Here is a 27,487-nt window from a genome sequence, read left to right as displayed (position 1 = left end):
CACTGGATAGACTGGATAGTGGATAGGATAGGGGCTGAGTGCGGTTGTGGATAAAGTCGGGATATGGAATCCAGTTCCAAGAACAGCCATGTGGCTGGCCGGCGGTGACTACCGAGGCATTCACGGTGTAGCTGTCAGTCAAGCTCCACAGCATAACTATCAGGCTGTGCGAGAAGACACTCTTCACCTGGCAATCACAGTGAATGTCCCGCCCTCGCTGCAGGATGCTCAAGCCCTTTTTTTTTTTTTTGCTTCAACGGCTCTCGCTTAGGATGTATCATTCTCCAATAAGTCCAACCGGAAAGAATACACAAGAGCCTCGACGATATCAATTTACCGTAAGGAAATACATTCCAACCACCCTCTCAACTCGCGTAACTACTATACAGGGACATCCCATGATATTTTCACGCGAAATACGAAGGAATGTCTCGTATTGACGAAGAGGGTTCCCTGCTTGTCAAGCTCCTCGGTAAGGTCAATCTGGTCTGGTGACTCTAGTCGACTATACTCTGCTTGGCCCCAAGTCCAAAATCACCCGTGGCATCAATAGCGACCCTGTTGGTTGGGTCTAGTCCTCCATGGTTCAGCTTTGAATCTTCCAACTACGCCAATATTATCGGATTTTATTCTGTTCGCTCTTCTGTTCAGCTGATATGAGCTGGACTACGCTCGATTTCCCAGTAATAGGCATATACTCTCCTCATATGACGTTTACTTCCTAATATCTCAGCAAAAGGCCAAACAGGCCACATGATAGCTATCTTGAAATCCAGTCTGGTCTTCTAACATTTTTCTGCGAACGCCTCGGAAACCCCTTATAGATCCCGTTCCCGGATAATTGATAAGATATTTCTCAGCAGGTACCATCTGAGATCACGACTCGAGAGTGCAAGGGGAAACGATCTTTCAGACGCGGGCAACTTGTTCTGCACCCGACTTTTGCGAAACGACCCCATCGCAAATGGGACGACATGCGCCGTTTGAAGAGTAGTCGTTGTCTTGGTTCAACACCAGGAATATGTGTGCATCCGAGGTAAACCTCAAACCTGCCAGAAACCCTACCCCTTTTGGCCTGGGGCAATATCGCCAGCCCCTAGCAAATGGGAGCGCCTGCTGTTGGTTGTCCTGAGGATTAGGATATGTGCAGTATTCCTGTTCTCTTTGGTGGATTCTCATACCCATCTGCTGTCTGTGACTGAGTCTACTTGAACGGCGTTTGTAAGGTGATGGTCATGGTGACCGGGTGATGAAGGTGTAAAATATCTTTATCTGGTGGGTGACTTCAGGTGAAAGATTCACCACGGACTAGATCTTCTAAACCACTGAGTATTCTTAAAGTCAGTGTAACTTCAGTGTGATCAGTTACGATATAGAAAAGATAATTGACACATCCCTTTGAACTAACAGATGTATATTATGGCGCATAGCAGGTTTGGTTCTGTCATCTCAGTTGGGATATATCGAATACTGTACCAACCTGATTACATCCAGGCCTGGAGTGCTCTGTGGGAAATGTGGGATGTAGGAAACAAGAAGTGATAGGGTGGAATTCAGGGTTATATAGAGGGGTCGTCAGGTGAAGACAGTTAACCGGCCAGACCCCAGTCCTGGTCCGGATTGATGGGTGACATTGAATGGGACAAAATACTATATCTTCGAGACAATGTGGACTAATGGCCTGGAATAAACATATCTAATTGCACTTCCAGTGAAGAACTACCAATCCACTTCCTGAGAATTCACCCCATCGATCAATGCTAACTGGCTCATCTTTCTACCTATGATCTTCCATTCCGGTACTTACTCTCTCTTACTTACTCTGGCACGTCATCCTCAGGCCACCGGAGCCTTCGAGAAGACGATCACCTGACCGCCGCCCCCCTGCTGCGGCGTGCCTTCCGGAAGCAGTAAGCCGGGGATCCGTTCTCGGTCAGCGGTGGGCTTGGCGGGCCCCGCGATTGGCCAGGACGGCCGCTGCGGAGCGGAAGCCCCACCGGGCCGGCTCGCGAATTAGGTAATGGGTTCTAGAAGGGGGGGAAACCTGAGGCCGGGCCACCCACAGTCGCGGCAGCAAATTCTCACGATGTTGGAGTCGTCTTGGGGTCGAGTGACTCAGACTCAGACTCCATCTGCATTCTCGTCCGGTGGCTCGATTGCTCTCCATCCCGACATTCCATCTGACAGTGGACAGCGGACAGCGTCACGAACTCGTGAGATCCCGTTTGTGTCAATGTAGAGCTGCTAGGGCTGCGTATATCAGATTCTTCCTCTCGTCGGCTCCTTCGACGACTCCACTCTTCGTCACGTTTCATCCCGGCTCGCGTGTTGGATTTTCACCTCCCAGCCATGGCCTATATCACTCCGGATAAGGCCGAGCCCGATCTCAATGTCCAGGCCAGCGGTTTCTTCCGCGATGCGTCGGACCTGAGCGACGCGGAGAAGCAGGAGGACAAGAAGGACGACCCGAGTTATAACGACACCTTCGGCGACGAGGAGTACGCCGAGGTCAAGTACAAGGTCTTGAGCTGGTGGTATGTCCAATGTCCAACCCCAATGTCTGATGACCAATGACTAATGTCGGATAGGCAATGCGGCTTCCGTGAGTGTCGGTAGTGAACAACTCCCCTTGTCTTACTGACCAGCCTAGTGATGGTTGCGGAGACGGTGTCTCTTGGTATCCTGTCGTTGCCCGCCGTGGTGGCCACGCTGGGTCTGATTCCGTATGGACTGACCATATATCCTGTCATTCGGCCTGCTGACTCCATACAGCGCCGTCATCCTGCTCCTCGGCCTGGGTCTCCTGGCCACCTACACCGGCTATGTCATCGGCCAGTTCCGCTGGGCTTACCCGCATATCCAGAGCATGGCCGACGCCGGCGAGATCCTGTTCGGGTCCATCGGGCGCGAGGTCTTCGGCACTGGCCAGCTGCTCCTCGTGGTCTTCATCATGGCCAGCCATCTGCTGACCTTCTCCGTCGCCATGAACACGATCACCTCCCACGGCACCTGCACGATCGTGTTCACCGTCGTCGGCCTGGTCGTCTGTTACGTCCTGTGTCTGCCTAGAACATCAGCCAAGGTGTCCTACCTCTCGGTTGCCTGTATGTCCATCCCGGCAGTCGTATCGTGTCCGTACTAACGGTAGACAGCATTCGTCAGTGTCTTCTCAGCCGTCATGATCGTCATGATCGCCGTGGGCATCGAGCGTCCTTGGAAGGGGGCCATCGCCGCCACCGTGGACACCAGTCTATACGAAGCATTCCTGGCGGTGTGCAACATCGTCTTCTCTTTCTGTGAGCACCCCATCCATTCATCCATCCATCCAAACCCACCCCCCACCTACCCTCCAGCTAACACGCCCCAGCCGGCCACGTCGCTTTCTTTGGATTCATCTCCGAGTTGAAAGATCCTCGGGAATATCCCAAGGCGCTGTGTCTTCTGCAGGGCATCGACACTGTGCTCTACATCGTCACCGCCGTGGTGATCTACATCTACGCCGGGCCCAACGTGACCTCGCCTGCCCTGGGGTCTGCCAGTGCGCTGGTCGCGAAGATCGCGTACGGAATCGCCCTTCCCACTGTAAGTGCCCACCTCTCTTGTTGAAATCGACCAGCAGTGTACTCAGAGTCAGTCGTATTGACTAACGGTACCAGATCATCATCGGCGGCGTCGTCAACGGCCACATTGCCTGCAAGTACGTGTACGTGCGCATCTTCCGAAATGGAGATCTCATGCACAGTCGCGGTCTCGTCGCCACGGGGTCCTGGGTCGGTATCATGCTGGGCCTGTGGATCGTGGCCTGGGTTATTGCGGAGGCGATTCCCGTGTTCAATGATCTGCTGAGTTTGATTGTACGTGCTATCCTCCTCGCTAAACTGTATCACCCGACTAACATCATCCACTTAGGCCTCTTTATTCGCGAGCTGGTCGACATGTAAGCATACCCCATACCCCTAGACCTACCAATTCACCCCCCATTAACCCATTAACCCACTCACTAACCACACAAAAAAAAATTCAGTCGGCTTCAGCGGGATGTTCTGGCTCTACCTCAACAAAGACCAACTCTTCTCGTCTCCGCGAAAGATCGCATTGACAATCTTCAACCTGTTCATTATTGCGATCGCAGCCTGCATCGTAAGTTTTTTACCGCTTGATCCTATTCTTCTTCTGCTTTTCTGGCAATGAAATGCAATACATTCTAACAACCGGCTCCAATTCAGTGCGGTCTTGGACTCTACGTTTCCGGTCGCTCGTTGCATGAAGATACCACCACCGCGAGCTTTTCTTGTGCGAATAATGCTTGATGTGAATGGATAAGGATGTGGTTTGATGAGTATGGTTGGGTGTGGGGGTGTGTCTTGTATAGTAACGAATGGGTAGAGGATAGAAGATATATAGAAGGCGGATGGATGGGTGGATAGGTGGATACTGATGGGATTGGGATTGGTATTGGCATTCTCGTTGTACATTGGTTGGCTGGGTTGGGTTGGGTTGGAATGTGAACATACTGAAATGAGTTTTACTTAATGTTCAAAAAAAAGTCCCCTTCAACTCGAACACTGGCAGTGCGGAGGTGCCAAGGTTCCGCTGTCGTGGCCCCCCCGCCAAGACTGCCGCCGGAACTGTCTTGGCGTCGGTCGGCCTTTCGCATCTGTCGTCAATTCATTCTTCCCCAGACAACCTCTATAGCCATGGCGCGTCCCGGGCCCACCCTGCCGCTCCTCCGGGGCACCACCACCCTGGAGTCGGCCCTGGAGCAGGAGGAGGACATGCTCCGCGACCTGGACTATCCCGAGCAACGCATCGACTTCTTCCCGTCCCTCTACAGCCAGCGCGGGGAGATCGAGAAACTCGCCTCGCACCACATGGGCATCGACTCCGACACGTGTCAGGTCGGCGGCGTGAAGGAATGGATCCATGGTAGCTTCAACCTGTGCATCCCGCTCTACGTGCCAGAGAAGCGGGCCGTCATCCGCTTCGCCTTGCCCTACAAGCTCGGGGAATCCACCCACCCCGGCAATGTGGACGAGAAGCTTCGCACGGAAGCGGCCACTTTCCTGTGGATGCAGGAGAACTGCCCCGACATGCCGATCCCCCGGTTGGGGGGCAGAGTGTGAGCCAGACCAATCCATAATCCATCCTTCTGGTCCCTGGCTGATGCAAGGTGCGCAGTTTACAAAACCCGAGAATGTCCCATGGACAGCCCGGGTGCTTTGGTCGCTCCGGCGGTGTATCGCACGGCTGTTGAGATATCCTCTACCGTGTCGCTATGTCTGCCATCACCGTTCATCGATGCTGGAGACTGGCTACCTGGTCATGGATTACGTCGGGGGTCCGGGGGTGCAGATGCTTTCAGAGACATGGGATGAGGATCGTCACGACCAGGGGAGGAGAATCAACCTCTTCCGGGGCCTCTCGCGCATCATGCTCTCGCTGAGCCGGATACCCCTCCCACGCATCGGATCGTGGACGTTGGACTGCAACGGCATGCTGCAGCTGTCCAACCGTCCGCTCACCCTGCAACTGCATCAGTTGGAGAACGGAGGGATCCCGACCAACATCGGTCGCAGTCTTACCTACTCCACTGCCGACGCATACTACCTGGACCTTTTGTCGTGCCACGACAGTCGCATCCGATCCCAGCCGAACTTCATCACCGATCGGGACGATGGCCGGGCCCAGATGGCTCGACTGACCATCATGCGAGCGCTCGTCCCCCATTTCGCCGACCGAGAGCTTCGCGAGAGGCCGTTTCTCTATCGCCTGACGGATCTCCATCCAAGCAATGTCTTTGTGGACAGCAACTGGAATGTGAAGTGCGTGATCGATCTCGAGTGGGCGTGTTCGCTTCCCGCGGAAACCCTCCGTCCGCCGTACTGGTTGACCGGTCGCTCCGTTGACGATCTCACGGACGAGCACCTCGACACATATCGACAGGCGTATGAAGAGTTCGTGGGTGTTTTCGAGGAGGAGGAGGAGGAGGAGGAGGAGGAGGAGGAGGAGGAGGAGCTGGCAAACCGGGAACCTTTGGTATTTCCAGGCCCTGGACAGCCCGAAAGGTCTGTATAACCTTTTCGGACAGCATATCCATCCCCTGTTCTCGTCTACCGCTCGCGTGGATTCAGACTTTCCGCGAATTGTATCAGACTACTGGGCTGCCGATGTAGAGGGGGTAATTGCCGCCAAGCTCCGAGACAAGGAGGGGTACGAGGAGATGCTCCGTCGGCGGTTCGAGAATGCTGCCGATCAACCCTGAGAAGAGAAGCGTGTCTGTGCACATATACCAGGAGGGGGTAAGAAAGCATGTCGAATGGGTGGAAAGGAGCTGGACGATATCGAATAATCTCATCCCACGTCTGTTTTTGAGCGGGGCTTGCACATAGGACATAGCCCATCTTGTTGAAGCTACCGAGTGCCCAGGTAGGCATGACAGCTGCGGATCAGCCCTACAGCCGGGCTGCGGCCCTGGGGCCCTGGCCCTCTGCCCCCTTCCACATCCACACTTTGTCCCATTATTCCCCATCCACAGCCTCATTCACCCTGCCAGCAGACGATCTCAGCCCCCAAAATAGCCCTCCGCTCAGGCAGCCGTGTTTCAGGGACAGCTGAGATGACGTCATTCCCCCCCCGCTTCCCCTTGGCGCGGTGTCCCCAGCCTCGTCCCTCATAAATACCCCGCCACCGCCAGGGTCTCAGGGTCTATCTACCCCATCACATCAACCCTATCTCCATCCTCAACTCTCCCCCTCCATCATGCCCGGACACTTCGGCCAAAAGATCCTCAACAGCTTCGGCATGGACCACCACCACCACCACCACCAGGGCCAGCCGTACCAACAACCGCCCCCACCGGGCGACAACCGCCTAGCGGGCAACCGGATCATCCACAACGACGAGCGTCTCCTCTCCTCGCATCCCGCGGGCACCTATCCCCGGCTAGCCCGGCTCTCAGACGGACGCATCTTAGCCTCCTTCACGCGGTTCTACGGCGGGGGCGAACGCGCGCTCCTCGTCTCCATCAGCAGCGACAACGGCCACACGTTCACCGACCACGGCGAGGTCACGCGCGGCCACGGCGACGTGGACAACACATTCCTGCTCGAAGTCGGGCCGGGCGTCGTCCTGGCGGCCTTCCGCAACCACGACAACGGTCCCAACGGCCCCGTGCACTTCCGCATCACGGTGTGTCGGTCCACCGACTCCGGGCGCACCTGGGCCTTCGCCTCGCAAGCCGCCGAGAAGCCCGCCCCGCTCGGCATCTGGGAACCCTTCATGCGGCTGGGCCGCCGCCCGGGCGAAATCCAACTCACGTACTCCCAAGAATTCGCGCACGACAACCAATGCACCATGCTGGTCCGCTCCTTCGATCAAGGCTCCACCTGGTCCCCACCCCACTGCCTGCACGGCGCCCAGGACCCCCGCCGCGACGGCATGAACGGCATCGCGCGCACCTGGGACAACGGCCGCGAAGCGCTCGTCATGGTCTTCGAAACAACCAGCTACGGGACCTTCGACGTCGAGGCGCTCCTCAGCTACGACGACGGCGAGACCTGGGGCTGGCGACACCAGGTGTACGTGCCGCCGCGGGGGCATAACGCGGGGGCGCCGCAGATCGCGTCGCTGGGCGATGGGTCGCTGGCGGTGATTTTCATGACGGATGAGGATTGTGGCGAGGTCAGCTGGACCAAGAATGCCTGTGTCAAGGTCGTGTTTGGCGCGCCGCCGGTTGAGGGGAGGGTCCAGTGGACGCAGCCGACGGCTGTGTGTGGGGATATGAGCCATTGGCCGGGGATTTTTGCCCTGGATGAGCGGAGACTGTTGGCGTTGTATGAGTGTGGGGGGCCCAAGGCGAAGACGATTGCCTTGGAGATGTAGCGATGCGATAACATGAGGGAGATGACTGAGATGGAAGCTGGATGTGTCTTTTATCGAGCTGGATTGGATATGGGCGTTGCATGGATGTTATGTGACCGACTACCGACTAACTACTTACCTACTACCTACCTACTACCTACCTACTACCTACCTACTACCTACCTACTACCTACCTACTACCTACCTACTACCTACCTACTACCTACTTACTACCTACTTACTACCTACTTACTCAATCAATCACCCACTACCACTGCTCTACCTCTCAGAGTAAACAGCAACGATGTTCATCGTGTTCGTTGGTTGTAGCCTGCTGCCGGGCGGTTTCGAACCACACTCACTGCTCCCCAGTTTTGCTGAAGCGTGACTAGTTAACTCTGCCGTACCGGGGGAGTGTTTTGCCGACGGTGCCGATGGGGTAGCCGGTGGGATGGTATGATGATCAATTGCTGACTGTTATGGAGTTATGGTGGGACGACGGAGGAACTGTGATGGTAGTAATGGTAAAGTAATACAAAGTGATTGCTTTAGTTGGTGATTATCTGCTTTATACATAAAGGGTTTATGCAATCCGATCCTCACTTTCTTCTGTATACTGTACTTATATAACCCATTCCATCTGTAGTATATACCCTACCCTCCAATATACAACAACCCATGTCAACCCCGCACCCAAATATCAATATCAACAAGAAAATCATTTCAACCCCGCCACCAACTCCTCCACACTCCTCATCTCCTTATCATTATTCTCCCCCACATCCAACGCGACCAACACCCGACTGACACAATTATACCCCGCCACACCGGCCGTCAACTCCACGATCTCCCGATCGGAGAACCCCGCGCGCTGCAGCCCCGAGAACGTCTCGTCGCTGACGCGCACTGTCCGCGTCATCTCATCCGCATACCGCACGATCGCCCGCTGCTTTTCGGAGAGCGCGCTGCCCTCGAGTGCGTGCGTCGCTGCAGACCCAGCCATACTTGTAGTTGCATCCTGCTCAGACTCAGCGAGACAAGCCAGCGTCCGCACGGCCTGCAATTCGTCCGGCGTGATCCCCCCCTTCAGCGCGAGCGGCGCATGCGCGTTCCACTCGTAGATGGCGCCCGTGAGGACCGCGACTCGGCACACGGCCAGCTCGAGCAGGCCCGGGTCGATCACGGTTTGGGTGCGGATGGCTCCGAGGAAGCTGTTCCAGCCGTCGGCGACCGGGGGGGAGTGCAGTAGGGAGAGGTCGAGGGGGATCAGAGGGCGCGGGTGTCGGCGGGCGGCGATGCGGGTGTAGATTTCGGTGGTGGGGGGGTCGGAGGTTGGCGGGGTGGAGGGGGCGTAGGGGAGACGCATTTTGGTGTAGTTGGATTGGAGTTGGATTTGGATTTGGGATTTGGGGTGGTGGTCTGCAGTGAGGTCATAAGTGAGGGAGTTAGTTGGGGGTTGGTTGTGATAGAGTTGGGTGGGTGGGGTTACTGCGTGCGGATGTGGTGGAAGGGATGTGGATAGGGTTGAAGTCTAGATAGGAAGCTGGAGGATGGAGGATGGAGGCTGGCTATTTAGTCCAGGCTGTCGAGAGGAGCGTTTACCCGCCGGCTGTCGCTCCCGATGCCGCTGCCGACCGAAGTGGGACGGTATCAATCTGGGGTTGCGGGGTTGTGATGGCCGAGTGTTGAGTGTTCAATGTTCAATGTTCATCCGATCGATGGCTGAAACAGCTGCAGGATGCGACGGTCTGAAACCGAATCCTGATCCTCTGCAGTCTGCACATTCCATCCCTGCCGTGGATCCTGGTGGTACAACTCAACCACGGTCCGCCCGAACGGTCCGATGATGTCTACCATGACGCCCTCTCTCCGCGTGCGTACAATCCCGATTGCCTCCAGAACCATCCCTGTCGATCTCTCGAACAACCCTCCGAAAGTCTCAGACAGACGGCTCACCGTCGTCCACATTGCTACATACCATTGGTCCTTGCAGCCTGTCCAGACAGCCCTCACAGCCCCCTCGCCTCGTGTCCGCAGCCCACCACCCCCCCAGCCAATCTCCGTCGTGATGATCCCTCCCATCCCTCGACCGTTTCCCTCGACCGTCCGTCCAAACTCAATACAATCCATGACAGCTTCTACCGGTCCCCGAGCCCTGGATGCCTCCCGCCGGCTGGTCTAGTACCCACGAAGCATCCGGTCGCGGCTATCCTGCAAGGCGGACGCAAGGGGCCCTGCAGGGTCTCCAATTGATTGCCCTCGCCGTGCGGTAGCTGTAGCTGTCATGCCGGCTCTCGACCGTTTGGGCGTCTCCCACTCTTCCAACGCCCTTCTCGTGGCGTAATAATGATGCAGCCTGGAGACCAAGACCGCCATTTGAGCCTGCCGTGGCACTTGCCTACATTCTCAGAGTCAGACCGCGTCACTGTATCACTCCCTGTGCCACCCTGACCGCTGCCTGGAGACTCGGAGGGTTTTATATAACTACTACTAAACCTGGAGGGCGCGCTGCCCGCCGTCCACTGTCTGGCTTGCCTATGCTCAGTTCACGTCGCCGTCATGAAGTGGTCTGCCCTCACTGTCGCCCTGGGGCTCGGTACGTTATCCCCCACCTCAGCCCTAACCCCATCCCCATCAACCCTCTTAACCCCCACACCCGCATCTACATCCACATCTACATCCATCTGACCACCTCCCCCCCCCCCCCTCCAGGCCCCGCCGCAGCCAGCATCATCGCCTTCTCCCCGCCAGAAGCCCCAGAAATCAGCTTCAGCCTGACGATCCCGAACACCACGGCCGCGGCCAACACCGGCCCGATCTACATCCAGATGGTGGCGCCGACCAGCATGCAATGGGTGGGACTCGGGCAGGGGGCCCAAATGGCGGGCTCGAACATGTTCATCATGTACGCCTCCTCAGGCAGCAACATCACGCTGTCACCACGCAACGGACTGGGACACTTCGAACCGAAACCCAACCCAAGCTCGGAAATCACCCTCCTCCCGGGCACCGGCATCACCAACAACACCATGACGGCCAACATCCGCTGCGACAACTGTCTCACCTGGCAAGACGGCACCGGATCCATGGACCTCTCCAGCAGCGCGGCCCCCTCGCCCTTTATCTTCGCCTACCGCCGCGGCAACCCCATCAACTCCGCCGCCACCGACACCACCCTCCCCATCCACGACACCACCGGCGGCACCACCGCCATCCTCTCCCGCGCCATCTCCCCCTCACCAACACCAACAGCAGCACTGCCATGACGAACCCCTTCGCGAACTACAACGCCAAAACAGACTCCCTCCCCTTCTCCTCCTCCCCACCCCACGCGCCTCCGAAATCCATGCACAAGATCCTCATCGCCCACGCCACGCTCATGTGCCTGACCTTCGTCTTCTTCTTCCCGCTCTTCGCCTTCCTCGTCCCCTCTCCCCTCCCCATCTCCATCGCCAAGATCCACGCCCCCCTCCAGCTCTTCACCCTCGCCCTCGCCATCGCCGGCTTCGGCATGGGCGTCTACCTCGCCTCCACCAACCACGAACTGCGCCACGCGCACCCCGTCATCGGAATCATCGTCATCGGCATCTTAACCCTCGTGCAACCCGCCATGGGAATCATGCAGCATCGGCATTTCAAGCGCGAGGGCGGGAAGAGCGTCTTCGCGTATGCCCATCGCTGGGTCGGGAGGTGTATGATTATCCTGGGGATGATCAATGGCGGGTTGGGCTTCAGGATGGCCGGTGTGGGGGGCAGGTTTGCGCCCAGGGGCGTGGTTATTGCGTATGGGGTTGTCGCGGGGTGTGTCGGGGTGGCGTATTTGGTGGGTGTCGTGGGGGGAAGTTTAAGGGGGGTTGGTTGGGAGGAAGAGGACTGTGGAGGGCGTGGAGGCGCAGGGGTCGTCCGTTGGTTCTGGTCGTGCTGGAGAGGGGGATAAGGAGGGCGTTAGGGTTAAGGAGGAGCCTTAGGGTTTTTTTTTTATATTTTTTTTTCTTTCGGTTATGGGCTTGTTTTATGGAGGGGGACGGGGGGGGGGTTGTTTGATTGAGTGTTGTTGGTTCGAATTGGTGTTGGGTTGGTGGATGTGCGGTTGTAATGGGGGGTTTCGTTGAAATTAGTGGGTTGGATGAATGGATGGATGGGTGGATGGATATAGGCCATCTCTGCAAGATATTCTGGGTGGTGAAACGGGATTTAAGATTGTGGAGGTGGTCGCGGGTTGAAGACTGCAGGATGAAGGCCTCGACCTGCAGTGCCAGCAGTGAGCAGTGTTACTAGCTCATATATAACACTGGCTGTGTTTAACACGGTATGAGGAGACGGGCGAAAGAACGATGAAATATCCATGCGATAGGAAACGGGACGAGACAAACATGAGACGTTAAGTTGATACTAAGTAATGCCAAAGACATGGATTAAGAAGCAGCCATCTCTAAGTATTGCGTTTTGCTCTGTTATCGATGGATGAGTCTGTCGAGAGGAGATAATCCCCAGCACAAGATTAGTAGTATAGTAGGTAGACTAGCAAATCGCCATCAGAGCTGAAGCAGTACCTGTGCATGATCAATCAGTGCTGTCTCTGGTGATCGTCTCGGAGAGTATATCGATGTCAGAAGTGCCATTGACGATGGGAGGCAGGATCCAATAAGAAGACTGGTAGTGGCTATAGTGCATCTGCTAGAATGAGCACTGGAACCCATCCGAGCGTTGAATACTGTTATGGTCGAGTTTCATGCCCGCTCTCTCACCTCACTCAGACCCTCATCCCCCAAAAAGGAGGAATGATGGTATGATTGTCTCCCAATGTGCCTGCCATCTGACCGGACCCAATGCCTCGAGGGTCTCCCCAACCATGTCTTCGTATCAAAAAAAAAAAAAGAAAAGAAAAGAAAAAACAAGAGCTGTCTATCTGAAATGCACTGTCCACCGTGACATTAGTCATGCGAAAGTTGGGAGGATATATCACCAGAACCAGTACTAGTCCGTCTATCCTGTCGAAAATCGCTCCTTTCCATACGAGCGATGGGCAGTGTGCAAGTAAACCAGTCTAGCAATAAAGAGTGTCATGTCAACTAAGACACCAAGATGGATCTGACAGTGGTGGGTACACCTGACAAAAAGAGTTCAGTTGTTGAGGTGAAACTCGCTGGAGGATGGATCGAAGGCAGTTCGATAAAGAGACGGTCGCATGCAGCGCGCTGTATGCTTCCCCCCCCCCCCATCTCTCCCAGCTTCCGGCAATGCAGTCATCGAATCGAACAAAGAAGACGCGATCGGGTCGCTCACCCTCACCCTCATCCGACCCAACTGCCTCATTATTATTTGTTCTGACAGCGCCAGCCAACCCTCCGGCGAATTTCTCCCTTAAAGAACGGGTAATACGGTAGAATAGAGTTGAAGCGAAACAAAGAATGGGCACAGGTCAACGGGTATCTACCACCACCAGCTAGGGCTGCAGCCGGTCTTCAACAGCAATACGGAGTACGGAGTCGCAAATACATAGCAAATAGATACTAGCTGAATAGAAGCAGCCACCGCCACCACAGCCAGGCTGGACTGCCAGCTATCTAGTACGCCAGCTGCCAGGATCATCCGATCATCGGGTCTGGAACCGCCCCTGCGCAGCCGCGCTAATGCCGTGCCTGGACGGGGCCCAATCGCCGGCTTTTGTTGCTGCTGGCTGGGTTCCAGAAGGGGGGAGGAAGGACCTGTCAGTCAGAGATAGACAGGTGGACTGGTCAAAAGTCGGTGTGAGGTTGGGAACCGGTCAGTTGTCTGGGCCTGTCGGCAGGTGCTGTTTAATGCCCGGATAGGCAATATAGGCGATGGATGGAGTTGGGGGGGTGGTCGGGGGGGTGGTCGGGGGGGTGGTCTGGGGGAGAGTAAGTTACTGCGGACGGTTACTAGTTGAACAGTTGGACTAGTCTGCGGTCTGGAATTGAGGGGCGATCTGGGGAAGTTGGGGAGTCAATTGATCTGGAGATGGTGCGAGGAATTGATGAAAAAAAAAGAGAGAAAAAGAGAAAAAGAGAAAAAAAAAAAGAGAGAGAGAGAAAAGAGAAAAAGAGCTTGAAGCTTAAAAGGGTCTCGGAGGCAAAGCTGTAGCTGGAGCTGGAGCTCCAACCTAAACCGACGTTTGTTACCTGTATCTAATACCCCGCGTCTCCATTTTCAGCTGGCGGTCCCTCCGCGAGACATTCTCGCTTTATCCGATCGCAAGATGGCTTTTCGGGTGAAAACCTTGATGGTAACTACACTATTGCTCCTCGATTTGGCCCTCAATCAATAATCCCACCAGACCCGACAGCCAGGGTCCAGCCTCCAGCCTGATTAGCCACATCCGGCGAGCGACTCACCTCGGATTCTATTCTCGTCCAGCCATGCCCTAACACAGGTACTATCCTGGACTGTGTTACATTCCATCGTCCATCGTCCATCGTCTCGTCTCGTCTCGTCTCGTCTTATCTCCATCCATGCCCTAACACATCACCGACCACCGAAACAGCAAGTCAGTCGAAGTTTGCTCCACCCGCCCGGATCCCGCCGCCAGCTCTGACGCAAGGCTGCCCAAGCCCAAGCACGGGCCAGAGTGCTCCATCTCCACATGATGTAATGCCGTCCGTATCAGCTCAAAACCGGCGGTGACCCCATCCTCTTTTGCCTTTTCTCTCTTTCTTCCTTTCTCTCTCCTCTTTCTTTTCTTCTTTTTCATTCTTTCTCTCTCTCTCTCTCTCTCTCTCTTCTCATCCAACCCTCATCCGCCACAATGCCTCCCCTCAAGCTCAACAGCAAGAATCTCTCGCAAATCTCCGCCTCCGCGACCGGTGCGACCCAGATCAAGGTGCCAACCTATGCGCGCGGGGCGGCCGTCAAGGAGGGGATTGTGCACGTCGGGGTGGGCGGCTTCCACCGGGCGCACCTGGCCGTGTACGTGGACCAGCTGATGCAGCATCACGGGGTGACCGACTACGCCATCTGCGGCGTGGGCCTGCAGCCGTTCGACGTGGGGATGCGCGACGCCCTGGCCGGGCAGGACCACCTGTACACGGTGATCGAACGGTCGGCGCAGGGCAGCTGCGCCAACGTGGTGGGCAGCATCAACTCATACCTGTTCGCGCCGGACGACCGCGAGGCGGTGGTGGCCAAGATGGCGCACCCGGACACGCACATTGTGTCGCTGACGATCACGGAGAGCGGCTACTACTACAACGAGAACACGCACGAGCTGCAGGCCAACCACCCCGACATCCAGGCCGACCTGCACCCCGACAACGCCCACGCCCCGCGCACCACCTTCGGCTTCCTCTACGCCGCCCTCGCCCGCCGCCACCAGCAGGGCCTCAACCCCTTCACCGTCATGTCCTGCGACAACATGCAGAAGAACGGCGCCATCACCCGCCACATGCTCGAGTCGTTCGCCCGCCTCCGCGACCCCGCCGTCGCCCGCTGGATCTCCGAGCGCGGCCACTTCCCCAACGCCATGGTCGACCGCATCACCCCCCAGACCTCCCCCGCCGACAAGGCCGCCCTGGCCGACGACTTCCACCTCCTCGACGCCTGGCCCATCGTCACCGAGCCCTTCTCCCAGTGGGTCATCGAGGACTGCTTCTCCGACGGCCGCCCGCCCTTCGAGAAGGTCGGCGTCCAGATCGTCAAGAACGTCCACGACGTCGAGCAGTTCGAGATGCACAAGCTCCGGCTCCTCAACGGCAGCCACTCCGCCCTCGGCTACCCGGGCCAACTGGCCGGCTTCGCCTACGTCCACGAGGTCATGGCCGACCCGCTCTTCGGCAAGTTCGTCTGGCAGATGATGCAGGACGAGGTCAAGCCCCTCCTCCCCCACATCCCCGGCGTCGACCTCGACGTCTACTGCAGGACCCTCATCGAGCGCTTCTCCAACCCCACCATCATGGACCAGCTGCCCCGCATCTGCCTCAACGCCTCCGGCAAGATCCCCCAGTTCATCATGCCCTCCATCGCCGAGGCCATCGCCACCACCCGCCCCTTCCGGAGACTGTGTTTCGTCGCCGCCGCCTGGTTCCGCTACGTCAACGGCGTCGATGACAACGGCAACGCCTTTGTCGTCGATGACCCCATGCGCGACGAGCTGCAGGCCAAGGCCCGCGCCGGTGGCACGGACCCCTCCTCCCTCCTCAGCATCAAGTCGCTCTTCGGTGATGACCTCCGCGGCGATAAGCGCTTCTTGCAGGAAATCACCGCCGCCATGGAGGATATCGCCCGCGACGGCATCCTCAAGACCCTGCCGAAGTATGTGGACTGAGACCCGTTGGACGATTTGACTGGTTGGGTGGTGACTGGTTGAAAAAGTGTCGTTTGTCGATAGCGTTTGATTTCTGTCTGTGATTGTCTGATCAGGGTATTTGAAAAGCATAGATCGGGTGGATAGATGTGTGTGTGATGAGATGATGATAGATATGTGATTGGATGAGTTATGAGTGGTATGGTATGGTATGGTTTGGTATATAGGTATAATCTTTGTCGAGATTGGTATATTTAGTGGTATAGGGTACAAAGCGTTTCGTGTTTAGTATTCAGTTCAGTGTGCAGTTCAGCTTATTATCATCCATTACTGGAATATCTGCCCTATCCTACGGCTCTGGTGGAGTTGCTACTACTATATTTTCTAGACATCCAAGGAAGAAACCATCCTACTTGGTAAACTGGGAGTGACATCATGATCAGTCAGCTACCGTAAAGATATTTATAGTCTACTTACTATACTAAGGACTAGTAGGGTTGATATTCCAGGTACTATTACAGACGGAGTACAATCATACATCAGGTACATCTCACTCCATCCACAGCATACACAGCAAACAGTAAAGAACATAGGTAGGTAGGTAATAATATAATCTATCTATACATAATCCCATCCATCATCATAAGGTCAATCAACCAACCATATATACTACACCACCACCACCACAACAACAATAATCGTCTAAATCATCAAAACTTCAGCACCGCCTTCCCCAAATTCCTCCCATAGAAGATCCCCACCAGCCCCTCGGCGGCATTCTCAATCCCCTCCGTCTGGTGAATCAGCGACTTGAACGACCCCTCCTTGATCCACTTCTGCACGTTCTCCTGATGCTCCCTGGCGTACTTATCGCCCATGCCCTTGTCGCCGACGATGAAGCCGCGCATGTCCAGGCGCTTGACCAGCACGTTGGTGATGTTGCGGATCGGGTACCGCTCGCTGGCATTGTACTGCGAGATCATGCCGCACACGACCACGCGGCCGAAGTTGTTCATCGCGTCCAGCGCCGCCTCGAGGTGTTCCCCGCCGACGTTTTCGTAGTAGATGTCGATTCCCTGCGGTGCCAGGCGCTTCAGGGCCTCGGCCGGGGATTCCTTCTTGTAGTTGAACCCGCCGTCAAACCCCAGCGTCCCGGTGATGTAGTCGAGTTTCTCATCGGACCCGACCGATCCAATCACCGTCAGCCCCTCGTGTTTCGCCAACTGTCCGACCAGCTGTCCCACGGCGCCGCTCGCCGCCGACACGAAGATCGTCTCCCCCTTCTTCGGCTTGCCGATCTCATACAGCGACGAATACGCCGTCAGACCCGGCATTCCCAGCGCCCCCAGGAAGACCCGCACGTCCTCGATCGCTAGCGGGTTTTCGAGCGCCCGCACCCGCACCAGCTGCTCCGCCGACACGGAGATGTAGGATTGGATCGGCAGGTGGCCGATGATCAGGTCGCCTTCTTTGTAGCTCGCGTGGTTGGATCGGAGCACCCTCGCGATGATGGCGCTGTCGATCGGCGCGTGGAGCGTGAAGGCTGGCGCGTAGGACTTCGTCTCCGCGGGGCGCATCCGTCCGCGCATGTACGGGTCGAAGCTGGCGTACAGCGATTGCACGAAGATGCCGTTCTCCGGCGCTGGGGCCGACGAGTCGTACGGCGCCGGGGTGATGGTGAGGTCTTGCCCCGGCACGGGGTAGCCCGTGGGGATTTGGGAGAAGGTGAGGGCTGAGTTGGACATTTTGGTGGTGGTGTGGTGGTGGTGTTGTGAGGGAGAGTGAGGGAGGTATAGGGGTAGGGGTTATGGTTGGGGTTGAGTTGTGTTTGTGAGGGTTGTTGGAGGGGAGGGCTGATGTGGGGGACGGGTTTATATGTAAAAGTAGTAAGTAGTCTGCGGTCTATCTACCAGATGGGTCTACGGAAGGGGCAATGATGGCAACAGCAATGAAGATACAGCGAGTGGGGATAAGAAGCAGTGGCGATTACCAAGCAGGCGTAAAACCTCGGTATAGCAACAAGAAGCTTCTCGACTCCAACCCCTACTTCCTGCTTCATGGTTCAATCGGCATTGCCACATCCAGCAGCGGTGGGCTGCACGCCTCGCACAGATTGGTGCAAATGGCGGCGCCGGTGGATCGCCGGCCCCAAAGTCGGGGGAGATGCTTCTTCAGGGCTGCTCCGGTGGCCCGTTGCAAACTCTGAGACTGAGAAAAGTTATGTCGGTGGGTCGGGGATAGTAAAGTCATTATTAGGAGTAGGACTGGCAGGATTATTGGAGATTGGAGACTGGCTTATCAAGCTTTTCTGCTTGATGGAAATGCCGAGGTTCAGGGTAGGTTCGTGGGTGAGTGAGTGAAGAAGAGATGAGATTATGAGATTTTAGGGTTGGTTCGTTGTGCAGAATTAGTCAGCTTGTGCTGCACTGTGTAACTTAATCTGTAGAGTTCAGTGGTCAATCAGGGGTTCTCCCTGTTCTTCCGTCTTCCATGGGGTTTCTTGTTCCGGTTAGCAGCCGAGGTTCCCTCTCAAAGTAGATAGCGTGCCACTCACTGTGTCCAGTGTTGAGGTTGACGTTGATTGTTGAGGTTATCGGGGTATTCACTATTGCGCCATCGCTCATCACTCTCGAAATTAGAAAAACACCAATCCTTTGCCCCCAAAGCTTATATTCTTACCCACCTGGACATGAGCCAACCAACACCATACACCTAGTATCTACCAGATCTCATATCTCAATGGAGGCCCTTGTGTTTCTTCTTTCTTTTTCAGTCGTGCAGTAAGAACACCCGCCCCTCCAGTTCATAGTTCATAACAGCAGACAGAATCGGAATTGGAATCGGAATCCTTACCCCTTGCAGAAACGCCCGAGCCGCGTCGGACCGTGTCTAGAGTCTAGAGTCCAGCAGAACGTCGATGAAACATGATGTCTTCCTGCATGTCACTTGAATAGATCCAGTCATTGCACGTCATTTACAAAATACACCGGGGAGGAGGTGGGAGACTAGCTGTCACGGGAGCGGGAGGCGGGGTGGATGATGGAGTGACAATCAGGACAGAAAAGGGTCTCTGTGATCACTGGTCGGGGTAGTAGTAGAGGTCTGTCATATCGCGAGACGGCTTGATTGAGACTGGGGTGAGGATAAGGATGCCTCCTCACGGAAAGGTGTAGTCCCCGTCCCCCGTAGCTGTACACCATTCGTTGCCGTCTCATCAGGGCAGACTACACCGGGTAGTCGCTACCTCTGCAGCCCCCGAGAGTTATTACTTGACAATAGCCCAGTATGGCTTATTAGAGATGTCGAAGAAGTCGGTCTCGGAGGCATCCGAACCCTATTCTTAGGGGAGAATGGGGGTTTTCTGACTGCCATGGCAGAGAATAATCGGATGGCATCGTCGCCGAAGGAGAGGTTGGAGAGAGAGAAGATATTTAATCCGAGGGATCAGAGCGGGATAACGCCATGAGTCAGCTATGCGTGCATAACTAACATGTACAAAGTATATAGATAAGACCGCCGGGAAACGCCGGGCCGCCGGTACACCGCCAACCCGGTTGGGCTGACCCCGGCAGAACGCGCAGGCGTCAGATAACAGGCAGATGAGGCCATCTCCTCGTCTCTGCTGTTGACTCGTACCTGAAGGTGTCCTGCTTCACTATCCTGCTGCATCCCTCGTGTCCAGCCCTCCCCCCTGCTGTGTTGTGGTTCCGTGTTGCACTCCCAATAGCCGAGCTTGACTCCGCTCCACCCACCACGATGGAATATTCCCGCATCATCCTCGCCGTGGTCATCTACTTCGGTAAGCAGTGCCCAGTCCAACCAACTCCAACTCCACCCCACGCTCGACCCTCTTCTAACATTTGACATCAACCCTCGTATAGCCCTCCGCCTGATCAGAACCCGTTTCTTCGGCAACAACAGCAGCTCTACCACCACCATGGCTCACGGCAAGGTCATCGAGGTCGACAAGTAGGTCCCCTCCTCCCCTCCTCCCCTCCATCGCGTCCGCCCACTAACCCGACCCCCCCCCCCCCCCCCCCAGCCCCGTCATCTTCAAGGCCCTCACCTCCTCCGGCCCCGTCGTCGTCGACTTCTTCGCCACCTGGTGCGGCCCCTGCAAGGCCGTCGCCCCCGTCGTCGGCAAGCTCAGCGAGACCTACCCCAACGTGCGCTTCATCCAGGTCGACGTCGATAAGGTGCGCTCGGTCGCGCAGGAGCTGCAGGTCCGCGCCATGCCTACGTTCGTGCTGTACAAGGATGGTAGCCCGCTGGAGAAGCGCGTCGTGGGCGGGAATATGAAGGAGCTGGAGGAGGCTATCAAGGGCATTTCGGCGTGATTGGGTGGGATGTGGATGTGGATGGGGATGTGGACAGTGGTTAAACACGGAGGGCATACAGCGTGGATGTATGGGTCGCATGGAAGCATGGGTCGCGTGGATGCAGGATACTATCGCATGGATTATCGGGCTAGCATGATCGACAGCGTGGATTACGTCTGGTCAGCATGGTCCAGCGTGGATTACATCTTGTCAGCATGGTCCAGCGTGGACTCTGGAACGAACGTGGAATACGAAGAAGCAATTATCTGCTATTGCCATAGCACCCACTAGTCCACCATCGGTCCCGAGTCATATCTTCAGCAGCTCAGCTAGCCGCCGCTCAGGCCCGAGCACAAGCAACAGCAACACCCTCCGACTGGCTGCCTGGGTGCCTTGTGCGACTGTAAATATAACCCTGTCCCTGTCCCTGTCCCTGTCCCTGCCCCTGCTCCTACCCCTATAGTACCCTGGAGATAAGCATGCAAGGTTCAGCCATCCAACCGTTCCACCGGGCTGACACGAGATCGGGCATCCGACGATCACAACGTAGGAGGCGACCGACCTGTGCGATGAGATGGTGCGGGGAGTGGGACAATGGGCACCATCGTGGTCATTCTGAATGCAGCCACGACAAGTACTACCCAAGACTCGCGGTGAGGGGTAATCGATGCATGCATGGCCGACCAGACAATTTATAGCTCGTCATCCCCGGCGCACTTCTTCACAATTGTCCTGTTCTGTTCTCTTCCACCCATACTACATCCAACCATGGCGTTGAACACCACGGTAAGATCCTCCCCAGCTCTCCCCCCCCAACCCAGCCCTAGTTAACCAACCGCTTCCCCCCAAGACCTTCCACAATGTCATCAACAACGAACTCACCTCCACCACACGCACCCGCCACGCCATCAACCCGGCCACCCGCCAGCCCAACCCGGAGGTCCCCCTCTCCACTGCCGCAGATCTCGACCGAGCCGTAACGGCAGCCCGCCAGGCATTTAGCAAATGGTCTCGGACCTCCGTGGACGAGCGCCGCGCGGCAGCCCACGCCTTCGCCGATCGTCTCGAGGCTCATACCAAAGACTTGGTGGCTCTCCTCACGCAAGAGCAGGGGAAACCCCTCGCGCAGGCGACCATCGAGGTCGGGATGGCCGTGCAATGGGCGCGCGAGCTCAGCGGGCTCGTCCTCCCCGAGACCGTCCTCGAGGACACTGACTCCCGCCAGGTCATCCAGCGCTACGTCCCGCTCGGCGTCTGCGCCGCCATCGTGCCCTGGAACTTCCCCGTCCTGCTGGCCGTCGGCAAGATCATCCCCGCCGTCTACACCGGGAATACCGTCCTCGTCAAACCCTCCCCCTTCACCCCCTACTGCGGCCTCAAGCTCGCCGAGTTGGCCACCCAATGCTTCCCCCCCGGCGTCGTCCAGGCCCTCAGCGGCGGAGATGACCTCGGCCCCATGATCACCGAGCATCCCGGCATCGACAAGATCAGCTTCACCGGCTCCTGCGCCACGGGCCGTCGCGTCATGGCGAGCTGCGCGAAGTCCCTCAAGCGCTTGACCCTCGAGCTGGGCGGGAATGACCCCGTCATTATCTGTGAGGACGTCGACATTGATGCCATTGTACCAAAGGTAAAGCCCCCCCCGCCCCCCCGCCCGCCAGCCACCGCGCGCTCTTCCATGAGCTACTCATCTGAATGGAGCACGTCAACCCATGAATATCGCCGACACCGCGGAAAGAAATGAACGATCTCGCATACACACACTAATATCTACTCTCATCCTCTGCAGATCGGCACCCTCTCCTTCCTCTGCTCTGGCCAAATCTGCATGGTCATCAAACGCCTCTACATCCACGAGTCCATCTACGCCGAGTTCCGCGACAAGCTAATCGCCTACATCCAGACCCTGAAGTCCGGCCCCGGCACCGAAGCGGACGTCTTCTTCGGCCCCGTCCAGAATAGCATGCAGTACGACAAGGCTAACGATCTGCTCAACGCCATCAAAGCGGACGGTCTGAAGACGATATCTATCTCCGGGAATAGTCGTCCCGGCGCAGCAGCGGGATACTTCATCCCCCCCACCATCGTGGATAATCCCCCGGACTCGTCGCGCGTCGTGCAGGAGGAGCCCTTCGCGCCGATTTTGCCGGTGTTGAAGTGGGCGGATGAGGATGAGGTCGTGAGGAGGGCGAACGCGTCGGAGTATGGTCTCGCCGCGTCGGTTTGGAGTCGGGATTTCGCCCGTGCGAGGCGTATGGCGGACAGGTTGGAGGCCGGGTCTGTGTATGTTAATTCGCATTTTGAGTGCGCGCCCTGGGCGCCTTTTGGGGGGGTGAAGATGAGTGGCGTGGGTACGGAGTGGGGGGTGAATGGCTTGTTGGGGTATTGTAATTCGCAGACGTTGTGGCTGCATAAGGGGTGATGTTGTCTTGATATAGCAAAATTGTCTTATCGTGGAGCTATGTCTGTTTTGTTTGTCTAATATCAAATCTTTCATAACCCCCAACATTCATTCATCATTTATACAACAGGCCATCTCCCCCCCACTCTCCCCTGCAAGCCCGCCCTCTCCACCACCTCGCGACTACACCTCTTCGCCTCTCGGACCACCTCACCCTCATCCATCGTCACCAGTTGCCCATCTCTGACCAAGACCTTCCCATCCACAACCACCAACCTCACATCCCTCCCCGTAGCAGAATACACCACCGCACTGACGGGATTAAACCACGGCTGCATCGCCACGCCCCGCGCATCGATCGCCACGAAATCGGCCTTCTTCCCCACCTCCAAACTCCCAATACTATCCTGTAAGCCCAACGCCTTGGCCCCGTTGATCGTCGCCATCTCCAACACCTCCTCCGCCGTCACGACCGTCGGGTCCCCGCTTACCCCCTTGTGGATTATTCCGGCCAGTTTCATTTCTTGGAACATGTCGCAGGAGTTGTTGCATGGCGCGCCGTCGGTTCCCAGGGTGACGTTTACGTTTGCGCGCTGCAGCGAGGGCACCCGGCAGGTTCCGGAGGCGAGTTTGGCGTTGGAGGTCGGGCAGTGCGCGACGTGGGTGCCGGACGCGGCGAGGAGGGCCATGTCCTCGTCCGAGAGGTGGACCATGTGGGCGAGCACGGTGGTGGGGGACAGCAGGCCCACGCTCTGGCAGTAGGTCATGGCGCTGTGGTTGCCGGTCGAGGCGAAGAAGTCCAGGTCGGCGCGCACTTCGGCGCAGTGCATCGTGATGGGGATGTTGTGTTGGCGGGAGAGGGCGGTCATTTCGCGGTAGAGGGCGTCGGAGACGCTGATTTGGTTAGTGGGTGGGTGGTGAATGGGTGCAAGCTCAGCCTGTCTGAAATACTTATATTCCCATCTGTCTCTGGGGCTGGAAGGGAGAGGATAGAGGGTGAGGGTAAGGTAGGCCAGGGTAGAAAAGAACTACTATCTCTCAGACTCACCCGCCGGGGGTCCTCGCCCCAAACCACACTCGAATGCGCCCATCCGCCCTCCCGTTCCACTTCTCCCACATGCGCATCGTCCCCATCAGCGACGTCTCGCGATCCTCCACCAGCCCCGGATGCATTGCCCACGCGTCGTCCTGCGCGTACCGCCCCGTGTCCATCACGATCTTGCCCAGGCACCCGCGGATGCCGCTCTCCTCCACGGCGCGACACAGTCCGTCGAAGCCGTAGCGGTCGGCGAACTATCCATAGTAAAATATCCCGATTAGCCCTAACCATCCATCCCATCCTTCCTATTCTTCGCACCAAAACAATCAAAAGGGAGAGGAAGGGGAAAAATAACACACCATACACTCCAAAAAACACGTCGTCCCGGCCTTCAACATCTCCGCGATCCCCAACCTGGCGGCGGCGTACCCATCCGCAGGGGTAAAATTGCCCTGCAGGACCCAGATGCGCTCGCACAGCCACGACACCAGCTCGAGGTCGTCGGCACAGCCGCGCAGGAGGGTCTGCGCGGTGTGCATGTGCGTGGAGACCAGGCCGGGGATGATGATGTGGCCGGTGAGGTCGACGATGTCGTCATGGGGGAATCTGGCGAGCAGGAGGGGGGTTTTGTCGATGGCGGTGATGAGGGGGCCGGTGGTGTGGATGGCGCCGTGGAGGAGGATTTGGCGCGTGGGGGAGAGGGTGATGATGGTGGCGTTGGTGAAGAGCATTTTTTTTCTGGATTCGAGGATTGTGGGGTTGTAGGGTTGCGGGATCGGGGAGTGAAGTGTTATTACTTGGAGTTAGGTGCCGACAAATATCTAGTAGATGTTCGGTGCAAGATTAATGTAGTTAACTGGATGTGAGGGTTGTTGGCTGAGGATTTGTATGGCGACGGCCGACGGAGACCTCCGATGTGGGGGGGGTGCGATTCACTTTGATAAGAGCATGGCTATCGCGGAGAGTGCGGGGTGAAGACAGATATAGTCTGATCGATTGTCACAGAATTTAGTTGATCAAACAGGGGTTTGGAGAACCCGCAGTATGTACGGAGTGCCACTCATCCCTACTACCAGCAGTACATTCATTTCCCGCTCGTCCAGCCGATTGGGTCGTGTATGCAGCGTGTTTGGTGCCCGGAACTTCGATCATCCGCCCCCTACGTGTCAAACCTAGTATCATTCAGTATCGCACCTACTTAGGTGTCTGGACACCTTTTTAGTCGAGTGGTCTGTTTGGTCTGATACTACGCAACCTGAACGCGCTTCTCCTTCCGAGAACATCATCATCACCACCTTCAACCCCCCGAGGACTCTGCCCAGGCCCGGAACCATCTTTCTTGCATCTTTACCTTCGAAAGCTCACCTATCTTATTCTATATCTAAGAACGGACGCCTTGTTTCGCGAAGGCTACACCACCGGCCGACTCCACTCTCCCGGTCTGTTGGACCCAGCGGCTATTTCTCCTGACAAATTGTCACCATCTCTGGCAGCTCCCGGCTGGCTTACCAGGGTTGTGTTGAATGTGAGGTCTTCCATGAGGCTCCAATACAAGATATAATACCCCTTCAGGAGCGCTTAATGACATATTGGATACTTGGCCACGCCTATCTACCCGACCTTGGTTGAGCACAGCAGCTACCGCTTCTTTCTACACGCCGGGCTTGGATGACTCTCTGGAGCGGGCCTCCGCTATGCCATCCGACCAGATATCTCCTGTTTTTCGATATGCGCAATTTGATATCAGAGCTCTTTGTCGGATCTCCAGCAGTCTTCGACAGGACACCCCGTGTACCTGTGACATCGACCAGTACCCTGCGAGCGGAAGTTTCAACTGGGCTATCTTCATCACTTTTGAGGATGGAGTAGAGTGGATTCTCCGATCTCCACATATGGGGCATGGGGAGATGGCGATAGAAATCGGTTCCAAACTGTTGGCAAGCGAAGCAGCCACTCTGAAGTACTTGAACCTGAACAGTGATATCCCGGTCCCGGTGGTGCACTCTTATAGGTATGATCCATGCAATATTGTCAACACCGTGCTAATTCGGAAAGTACTACGGGCCATAATGACATTGGCATTCCATTCATCCTGATGAGCAAAGCCCCCGGTTGGCCGCTCGAAAGAGCATGGAAGTCTCTTGGGTCTGAGAAGCCACACATGGCTGACGATCTCAAAGTCAAGGTTCTTTACCAGCTTGGACAGATTACATACAAACTTTCTCGATTACGATTTGACTGTATAGGCTCTCTCTTGGAGGAGAACGGGATCTTCGAAGTGGGGGAATGTCTATCCCGCGGCCACGTGCTGAATGACCGGTACTCTCTAGAGGATGTGCCTCGAGGGCCATTTCATTCAAATGCCGAGTTCTTTGACAGCCTTGTAACCTCCTTGATTCAACATGCGGAAGTTCTACCGTTGTCTCACCACTGCTTTGTCGCCCCGGTCCCCAGTCCTAAAGATTTTCAGTCGAATGATCAGTATAGGAGAGCCTGTGACTTATGGAACGATTTTGTTGCCATTGGAAAGAAAATCGATTCTTCCGATAACAGACTAGACTATACCGTCGCTGCGAATATCCTCCAAGAGCTGATTACCCAATGGGATTCGAAACTACCAAAACCTGATGTACAGTCCTTTCCGCTTTCTCATTCTGATTTGAGTGTCAATAATATCTATGTCGACGACGACTACAATATCACACGCATCATTGACTGGGCCTTCTCTTCGACTGTCCCGGAAGCTATGATGCTAGCCCCTCCCGGGTTGCCGCAGTCACGTAATGAACTAGACGAAGATCTTGTTGTCTCCTTCAAAAACGGATTTAAGTCAGCAGTTTCGGCCAATAACCTTGGCGAAGAACATATGAGAAGCTCGGCCGAAACAGCTCTTGATCTTCTGCAGCAGAGCAAAGTCTCGTGGCCCTTGAGTCGGCTTCTGAATTTCGACTCTATTGATGATTACAGTTTATTTGCCGCTGTCTGGGATAACGCCTACGGCTGCGAGAGGGACATGAAGGCCTTTTTCGCCGAACAAAGATCCCTGCCCAGCTACACCAAGCTCTACAGCGAAGTTCAATTGGACGATGAGCCTTATCAGAGAACGCAAAAGTCGGAGCAGGCCTATTTTCGGAATAACATACTGAGAAGCTCTGTTGCTAGGAAATTAACTTTAGTATCACAATGGAAATCTCAATACATGTCGTCCACTCAAAACAGTCTTCGAAAAGGAGGAGAGTTGTTTGTCACCAACTCAAGGCTATGGAAGTGGATCCTGGAATTCCAACAAGAATGGGAGGACATGGTTACCCCAACAGTCAACTGAGACATGATGATCGTTCATATCACGAGCGCTCGCGAATATACTCTGCATCGATATACTCGATACGTCCAGTCTCATCATCTATAACCTAAGAGTTGAATGACGTCTTGGGGGAATAGCAATAGTCTGAGATTGAGAATAATATGGAAAGAAGTGATTGACTGCTAGACACAGCACTGTCAGAGAGAAGGTGCTCTATTTCAATCCGGGACCTTCGCACGGCCCTCTGAGCAGCCTTATGGCCGTTTTTCGGGTTATGTTATGGAGTCATGTTGTAAGGATAAGC

General features: G+C 56.0%; 11 protein-coding genes across 11 annotated transcripts; 8 read left to right on the top strand and 3 right to left on the bottom strand.

Moving 5' to 3' along the window:
* Nucleotides 1-2,349: 2,349 nt before the first annotated feature.
* Nucleotides 2,350-4,370, top strand: BO70DRAFT_430860 (amino acid transporter; the record flags this gene model as incomplete). The annotated part of the gene is made up of 10 exons (XM_025548188.1): nucleotides 2,350-2,534; nucleotides 2,589-2,602; nucleotides 2,651-2,723; nucleotides 2,773-3,104; nucleotides 3,153-3,296; nucleotides 3,368-3,582; nucleotides 3,657-3,854; nucleotides 3,910-3,937; nucleotides 4,025-4,140; nucleotides 4,227-4,370. The coding sequence occupies 10 exons, from the start codon at nucleotides 2,350-2,352 to the stop codon at nucleotides 4,308-4,310; spliced, it is 1,389 nt and encodes a 462-aa protein (XP_025397357.1). The 3' UTR covers nucleotides 4,311-4,370.
* A 327-nt stretch (nucleotides 4,371-4,697) lies between these two features.
* BO70DRAFT_388683 (uncharacterized protein) lies at nucleotides 4,698-6,506 on the top strand (the record flags this gene model as incomplete). Its single annotated transcript, XM_025546005.1, has 3 exons — nucleotides 4,698-5,117; nucleotides 5,179-5,958; nucleotides 6,047-6,506. The coding sequence occupies 3 exons, from the start codon at nucleotides 4,698-4,700 to the stop codon at nucleotides 6,260-6,262; spliced, it is 1,416 nt and encodes a 471-aa protein (XP_025397356.1). The 3' UTR covers nucleotides 6,263-6,506.
* An 18-nt stretch (nucleotides 6,507-6,524) lies between these two features.
* BO70DRAFT_95923 (sialidase family protein) lies at nucleotides 6,525-8,229 on the top strand. Its single transcript, XM_025548880.1, has one exon. It carries the CDS (start codon nucleotides 6,760-6,762, stop codon nucleotides 7,879-7,881), a length of 1,122 nt encoding a protein of 373 aa, XP_025397355.1. The 5' UTR covers nucleotides 6,525-6,759; the 3' UTR covers nucleotides 7,882-8,229.
* On the bottom strand, nucleotides 8,230-9,381 carry BO70DRAFT_95922 (carboxymuconolactone decarboxylase family protein). The gene is made up of 2 exons (XM_025548879.1): nucleotides 9,350-9,381; nucleotides 8,230-9,279 (listed from the first exon to the last, which is right to left on the bottom strand). The coding sequence occupies exon 2, from the start codon at nucleotides 9,224-9,226 to the stop codon at nucleotides 8,579-8,581; it is 648 nt and encodes a 215-aa protein (XP_025397354.1). The 5' UTR covers nucleotides 9,227-9,279; nucleotides 9,350-9,381; the 3' UTR covers nucleotides 8,230-8,578.
* Nucleotides 9,382-10,419: 1,038 nt separating this feature from the next.
* BO70DRAFT_388679 (cytochrome and DOMON domain-containing protein) lies at nucleotides 10,420-12,731 on the top strand (the record flags this gene model as incomplete). Its single annotated transcript, XM_025546004.1, has 4 exons — nucleotides 10,420-10,456; nucleotides 10,573-10,917; nucleotides 11,160-11,683; nucleotides 12,177-12,731. The coding sequence occupies 4 exons, from the start codon at nucleotides 10,420-10,422 to the stop codon at nucleotides 12,243-12,245; spliced, it is 975 nt and encodes a 324-aa protein (XP_025397353.1). The 3' UTR covers nucleotides 12,246-12,731.
* A 1,790-nt stretch (nucleotides 12,732-14,521) lies between these two features.
* BO70DRAFT_363958 (mannitol dehydrogenase family protein) lies at nucleotides 14,522-16,507 on the top strand. Its single transcript, XM_025543689.1, has one exon. The coding sequence runs from the start codon at nucleotides 14,627-14,629 to the stop codon at nucleotides 16,139-16,141; it is 1,515 nt and encodes a 504-aa protein (XP_025397352.1). The 5' UTR covers nucleotides 14,522-14,626; the 3' UTR covers nucleotides 16,142-16,507.
* Nucleotides 16,508-16,830: 323 nt separating this feature from the next.
* Nucleotides 16,831-17,966, bottom strand: BO70DRAFT_430853 (MDR family NADP-dependent oxidoreductase; the record flags this gene model as incomplete). Its single annotated transcript, XM_025548187.1, has 1 exon — nucleotides 16,831-17,966. Exon 1 carries the CDS (start codon nucleotides 17,863-17,865, stop codon nucleotides 16,831-16,833), a length of 1,035 nt encoding a protein of 344 aa, XP_025397351.1. The 5' UTR covers nucleotides 17,866-17,966.
* Nucleotides 17,967-20,057: 2,091 nt separating this feature from the next.
* On the top strand, nucleotides 20,058-20,457 carry BO70DRAFT_295858 (thioredoxin family protein; the record flags this gene model as incomplete). Its single annotated transcript, XM_025539522.1, has 2 exons — nucleotides 20,058-20,089; nucleotides 20,163-20,457. The coding sequence occupies 2 exons, from the start codon at nucleotides 20,058-20,060 to the stop codon at nucleotides 20,455-20,457; spliced, it is 327 nt and encodes a 108-aa protein (XP_025397350.1).
* Nucleotides 20,458-21,207: 750 nt separating this feature from the next.
* Nucleotides 21,208-22,861, top strand: BO70DRAFT_398240 (aldehyde dehydrogenase family protein; the record flags this gene model as incomplete). Its single annotated transcript, XM_025546766.1, has 3 exons — nucleotides 21,208-21,225; nucleotides 21,290-22,069; nucleotides 22,229-22,861. The coding sequence occupies 3 exons, from the start codon at nucleotides 21,208-21,210 to the stop codon at nucleotides 22,859-22,861; spliced, it is 1,431 nt and encodes a 476-aa protein (XP_025397349.1).
* A 98-nt stretch (nucleotides 22,862-22,959) lies between these two features.
* Nucleotides 22,960-24,721, bottom strand: BO70DRAFT_340377 (amidohydrolase; the record flags this gene model as incomplete). Its single annotated transcript, XM_025541284.1, has 3 exons — nucleotides 24,239-24,721; nucleotides 23,889-24,133; nucleotides 22,960-23,734 (listed from the first exon to the last, which is right to left on the bottom strand). Exons 1-3 carry the CDS (start codon nucleotides 24,608-24,610, stop codon nucleotides 22,960-22,962), a joined length of 1,392 nt encoding a protein of 463 aa, XP_025397348.1. The 5' UTR covers nucleotides 24,611-24,721.
* An 852-nt stretch (nucleotides 24,722-25,573) lies between these two features.
* BO70DRAFT_388673 (aminoglycoside phosphotransferase family protein) lies at nucleotides 25,574-27,204 on the top strand (the record flags this gene model as incomplete). The annotated part of the gene is made up of 3 exons (XM_025546003.1): nucleotides 25,574-25,890; nucleotides 25,935-26,708; nucleotides 26,751-27,204. 3 exons carry the CDS (start codon nucleotides 25,574-25,576, stop codon nucleotides 27,202-27,204), a joined length of 1,545 nt encoding a protein of 514 aa, XP_025397347.1.
* Nucleotides 27,205-27,487: the final 283 nt, after the last annotated feature.

Source organism: Aspergillus heteromorphus (genome assembly GCF_003184545.1).
Source record: "Aspergillus heteromorphus CBS 117.55 chromosome Unknown BO70scaffold_21, whole genome shotgun sequence".
NCBI lineage: Eukaryota > Fungi > Ascomycota > Eurotiomycetes > Eurotiales > Aspergillaceae > Aspergillus > Aspergillus heteromorphus.
Note: the sequence above shows the minus strand (reverse complement) of the source record. Positions and strands in the feature narration are given on the sequence as shown.

What these genes read in the sequence shown, in the direction of transcription:
- BO70DRAFT_95922 (XM_025548879.1), bottom strand. Translation starts at nt 9,226, where the DNA reads ATGCGTCTCCCCTACGCCCCCTCCACCCCGCCAACCTCCGACCCCCCC.
- BO70DRAFT_363958 (XM_025543689.1), top strand. Translation starts at nt 14,627, where the DNA reads ATGCCTCCCCTCAAGCTCAACAGCAAGAATCTCTCGCAAATCTCCGCC.
- BO70DRAFT_95923 (XM_025548880.1), top strand. Translation starts at nt 6,760, where the DNA reads ATGCCCGGACACTTCGGCCAAAAGATCCTCAACAGCTTCGGCATGGAC.